This window comes from Pundamilia nyererei, unplaced genomic scaffold (assembly GCF_000239375.1).
Source record: "Pundamilia nyererei isolate P.nyererei 1_Seehausen unplaced genomic scaffold, PunNye1.0 scaffold00309, whole genome shotgun sequence".
NCBI classification, from domain to species: Eukaryota; Metazoa; Chordata; class Actinopteri; order Cichliformes; family Cichlidae; genus Pundamilia; species Pundamilia nyererei.
The window spans coordinates 15,816-21,277 of record NW_005187710.1 but is presented as its reverse complement, the minus strand read 5'-3'; the positions used below and the strand labels follow the sequence as shown (position 1 = coordinate 21,277).

Here is a 5,462-nt window from a genome sequence, read left to right as displayed (position 1 = left end):
CTCTGACGTCTGCTGACGACAGCTTAACGTCAGCGTCTGAAAGCGGACAGAGCGACGTTTGACACGTGGATCAAACCGCACGGTTTAAGACGAGCCGCTGATTTTAAGCTGAGCTCCACGTCCACGGCTGCTGCTCCACTGATGACCGTTCAAACCGCGCCTGCTGCTGATTGGCTGATGAGACGTGAGGTCACAGCCAGGAATATATTCAGAGTCAGGAAGCAGATTTTGTTTCACTGACGTCGTCTTCGGCTCGTTGGTGACGTGAGTTTAGACTCGGGTTACGTCACAGCTGATGACGAGCGCGTCTGTGCTCGCTCTGCTCAGGTGAGCCACACAGACAGGTGTCAGGCTCCTCCCCCTCTTACCCCCCGTTTTATGGGAGAAACGTTTCATCATCATCCGAGTGACTTCTTCAGTCTCAGCTGACTGCAGGTTTCTCCAATCTTATAAACAGTACATTTGCATAATGACTGAGTAACAATGGGCTGTGATCAGTTTCATGATCATAAATTTGTCATGATGATTGACCAATGACATGAGTACCATGTGGAGAGTTGGGGAACGGCCTCACAGCCCATTGTTAGTCAGTGGTGCTGGTGTCAATAAATAAAATAGACAAACTTATCTAATCACAAAGCCTCAAAGTGACATGGTGTCTCCTCTCCTTCTTTGATTGGCGTTTAAACCACCGGGAGGCCCTGAAAACGCTCTCAGCTGTCACAGAGCTCAGTGAACGGCCAAGAACGCTGTTTTTTCTGTCGTTCGTAAACGTTGCGCAGCCTCAAGTGGAGTTCAATGACCGAAAAAAATCAGTTGTTTTTATTCGTCGCTCATAAGGACGTTTTCTGTCTGGGTTTTCGTTGAGTTTTACAGTGACCTGATTTAAAAACGCCGCCTTAAATATTCAACCTTCAGCCACTTTATGTGAAATTTAAGACATTTTAACGCTTTAATTTCCCCATTATATTTTCAGGCTGTTGTCTATTAGTAAAAAATTTAATCAATCTGGGACCAAAAATATTCAACATAAACTGAAAGTCAAACTTAATGTCATTTAAAAATGAGACAAAAATCAGTGTGAAGTTTTAAAAATAAATAAATCTGATTTTCATGTCAGATCTCAGCTTGTGTCGTCTGTCTGTTAGTTTGTGTTTCTTATTTTTGGTCTAATTCTCACTAAACTCTTGTGCTATTAGGCCCCCTGAATGTCTGCTTAATTTCACAATGTTTGATGCATTTAGTTAAATATATTTAGTTATTAATGAGGATGTTTGCTGGTTTATAAAATCATCTCAGAAAACAGTGAATTTCCTCATAAATAACTTAAATATAAGTGACTTGATCTTCATGATCTTCAGCACATTAAAGTGTTACGAGTGTTACTCTCACATGAATGTTCATTAAGATGATTCATAAAGAGGGCATGTTCACTGAGCTGTCTCTACTTTCACTTTTTTCCATTTTTATATTAAATATAACATCAGTTTGTGTTTAATGGAATCTGAAAATATTATCTGAGGCAAATGTAAAAACTGTGACGTCGCAGCACATTTACCATCTGCTCTGGATGATAAATTATGTGTCTGACATCTTTCCTTTTTTATAATTTATTACAACATGTGATTATTTGTGAGGGACGTCTGAACTGAGACACGGAGCGACTTCCTGTGAGCTGCAGGAACAGACAAACACACTAAGATGGATCCTGAGCAGCAAACTCAGATCCTGATCCTGGTTTAAGTTTCCATCCTCTGAAACTCTGCAGCCTCCTATCGTTCTAACAGAATCGTCTAACTGGGAGAAACTACACAGCAGACTGTCCTGAGGTCTTTCTAGAAGCTTCCACTGAAGGAGAGTTTCAGTCCAGGATTGTTTTTATTAAAAGTCAAATATTAGTTCACAATAATTGTAAAACAAATAAATCTCTGATTATTTAGATCTTGCAGGAGATTATTTTCTGATTAATCGGTTCATTGAGAAATTGTAGAAAAAACAACCGTCAAAGTTTCAGAGACAAAAATCCTAAATATAAACAGAAAACTTCAAATATAATTAATTTTTACTTTATTATTTTAATATTTTGATCAACTGATCAGTTAACTGAAAAATGATATCAGTTCATACAAACATGATCATTAAAGCTGTTTGAATTAAATTAAAGTTTCACAGACTGTAGTTCTACATTTATTATGAATTATTATGTTAATAATTTTAATCTGTAATCTGAATGAAACATTTAATGTGTGCAAACCTGTTTACTACTGTAAACAAAACACACTGAAAACATTAACAGCAAATATCAGTAAAAATGAAACATGAACAAACCTCCAGTTTGGTTGAAGCGCTGCTTTGCAATCTCAATGTTGGCTTTGTACACCTGCTGGGTGCCCACAGCGATCCCAGCGTTTCTCTCCCAGAACTGTGGATCTACTGCACCGTTCACCCAGTCCTGTTTGGGCACCATTTTCTCCGTGTCGCTGTCATAATATTCAATGTGAACATCATCAACCATCCCAACAATCACAAACTCTGGGAAGTTTGGGACTTGAGAGGACGCAGTGTAGAAATACTTCAGCGAGTGGGTCACTGTGAGAAACAGTTAATGTTGTGAGATCTCAGGAACACAGACTTATAAATTATTTTAGTTTTTAAATAACACAATAAGAAAAACTGCAGCACGTTAAAGACATCCTGTAATAATCCTGCTGTCCCTTCAATAAACACAAAATAGATTTATGAATAGATATTCAGTGTTTAATGTCATTTTCTGATCATCTTTTCTTCAAAACTGTAATTTTGTGTTTTGCAACAGATTCTAGTTTGAACCTGATTTTCACAGAAAGCTTTAAAGTTTTAAAACTGGTGTTTTTATCCTTCAGCTTAGTTTAATTCAGTTTTCATGATTAATGGTTTGAACTCATTATAACTTTAATTTGACTATATTTTTATTTTCAGTGTTAAAGAAAGCGCACATTATTTTTAATCTGTTTCTCTTTTGTTAGCCGCTGTATGAACCGTAAGGTTTCTTCTTTCCTTTTTCTGAATCAAGCAGCAGGACTTCTAAAGTGAGTTGTTTTCTTTTTTGTTTCAGTTTTTTATATTATAAATTATATGAATTGATTTCATTATTTTTAAAAAAAAACAATTCTCTAATGGGTTTTCTAAACATTAATACCCATGCTTCTTCTTTGTTTATATTATTTTCATAGAGTTTTGTCAATTAATGCACATTCAAAATTGTTACAGAAACTTTCCAATATGTTTGATCAATAATATTATCAATAAAAAACGAATGTTAAGTAAATATTGTTGGGGAAATATTATCTTAAGCATTTTTGATTTTATCTTTCACTCTATAATCAGGTTTGCAGGAGAGTTTTCAGTTATCAAAAATACATAGATTTGTTTGTTTGTGTTACTGACCAACGCACATAGTAGTTTAAAACGCTTCTCATTAGCGCCCCCTGGTGGAGGAGCGAGTGTGTTGCAAAACCTTTCAGGGATTTCTCACCTGCAGCTTCTTATTGATCATTCAGCAGTGATACCAACATTACCTCTTGCTGGTAACTCCACGATATTATAAAGCAATAAAGACTTGATTTAGTTAATCTGAATTCTATTTCATTTTATTTATATGACGCCAAATCACAACAAAAGTCAAATCATTGAGCTGTTACTGAATCAATAACATCAGAAAAACAGTGAACTTACATCCGGGCGTAATTCGTTACATCATGTGTGCATGTTCTTCAAACAGAAAGTATTCACATCCATAACGTTGGGAAATAATACTGAATACAGTCTAAAGCAGCAGTCTTTTACCTTTTAATGAATTACATCAAATGACATGTGGCTCTACATACACAGCGTATACTGAACAAATTATTAAATGATTAAACTCTTAAATTTTAACAGATACTTTGTGTTAAATACACTTTAGTGAACTTTAATAATCAGCTGTTGTGTGAAAATATTTTTGATTCCTCATGAAAATTAAAATGGTTCTCCGTTTTTAAAGAACAGTGTTGACTATCGTCACCAGATTATCAACGAGCCTCCTCACTCATCTTTTATTCGTTGGACTGTTTGGAAACACAGCAGAGTCTCAACCTTTAAAAACGCGTCATGAACGATTTAAAGACGGAAATCATCAAATAGTTTTGGACAGAAATCGCCTTGTTTTAATCTTTGCCTTATTTATTTACTTTTATTAGCTAAACGTAACTTTTAATCTAAACTTTAATGTTCATTATTCGGGATGTATAAAATGATCGATTGTTTCTTAACATTGAAATTATCTACAAGGATCTATCATAACTAAATGTTTAGCGTACAGGAAGTCTCTGGGGAACAAACAATCTGTCCATATGTATTTCAAATTACATAAATTTGACATATAAAAAACATAAAAGTCAAACTGACCTGCCGCTGCTCCCTGTATCCCCAGGAGAAGAAGGAAGATGAAAGCCTTCATTGTGACCATAAACATCCAAACCTTCAACAGACTTTGTGTGTTCGCTTGTCTAGAAAAAGCGCCTCTGTGCTTCCAGCTCAAGTATCAAAGCTAAAATAGGAGAAAACGAGGAGAACCAGGAGGTACGTCCCCACTGGGCTCCATCTGAGCCAATAAGAATTTACTCTGAGAGTAAACGTCACTTAAATCTGGGTTAAACGCAGCCTTTAGGGTTATCAGCGAAACTGAAAGTAAAATATCTTCATATGAACCATGAATGATAAAGAGAAGGGTTAAAGTTAGTTTCATCTGGTCTTTATTATTTTTGATGTTATGACAGGCGTAGTTTGTGTTATGCTGGGTAGACATTGTATAATTTATTATTATTATTATCATTTTTATTGTTGTTGTTGTTGTTATTATAAATCTGGGTTCACTGTTTAGCTATTTGGTACAGATTGCCCCTGGAGTCTGTGAGGTTACAGCGTCTTTAAAGGTGAGGAATGACTGATGTAGAGTACATATCAAATATGATTTCACCAAGTTGTGGTGTGGGGCTCCCTCCAGTGGATAAAACAGTATAAGTCAGCTTGTCTTCTTTTTTTTAACTTTTTTAAAACTTTTTTTTTAACATTTTCAGTTTTAAAGTGGTGGGACCCATATATTTATATTTTGGGGTATAAATAAAACTGTAAACCATGACAGCCCTAAAAAATTAAGGATCACTAGTCTTTCTGGAGTTTGCATGTTCTCTCTGTGTTTGTGTGGCTTCTCTTCAGGCTTCCTCCCACAGTCTAAAGACATGCTGTGGGGTTAGGCTAATTGGAAACTTCAAACTGCCCATAGAATGTGAGTAAAAGTGAGTGCAAATGGTTCCCTCTGTCCAGGGTGTACCCTGCCTCTTGCCCTATGACAGCTGGGATCAGTGGCGTGTCCAGCGGGGTGGCCTGGGGGGGGGGCACAGGCCACCCCCCCCAACCAGACTGGCCACCCCAGGTGCCACCCC

General features: G+C 36.6%; 1 protein-coding gene across 1 annotated transcript in view; it reads right to left on the bottom strand.

The window, feature by feature from the left end:
• LOC102199436 (H-2 class I histocompatibility antigen, Q9 alpha chain) overlaps nt 1–4,595 on the bottom strand; it is a 13,351-nt gene extending 8,756 nt beyond the window's left edge. The window contains exons 1-2 of the mRNA XM_005751381.2: nt 4,426–4,595; nt 2,329–2,589 (exon numbers count right to left, since the gene is read on the bottom strand). Of these exons, the coding sequence (XP_005751438.1) occupies nt 2,329–2,589; nt 4,426–4,492 (328 nt within the window). The 5' untranslated portion in view covers nt 4,493–4,595. The remainder of the gene's footprint in view (nt 1–2,328; nt 2,590–4,425) is intronic.
• Between the last annotated feature and the right edge of the window lie 867 nt (nt 4,596–5,462).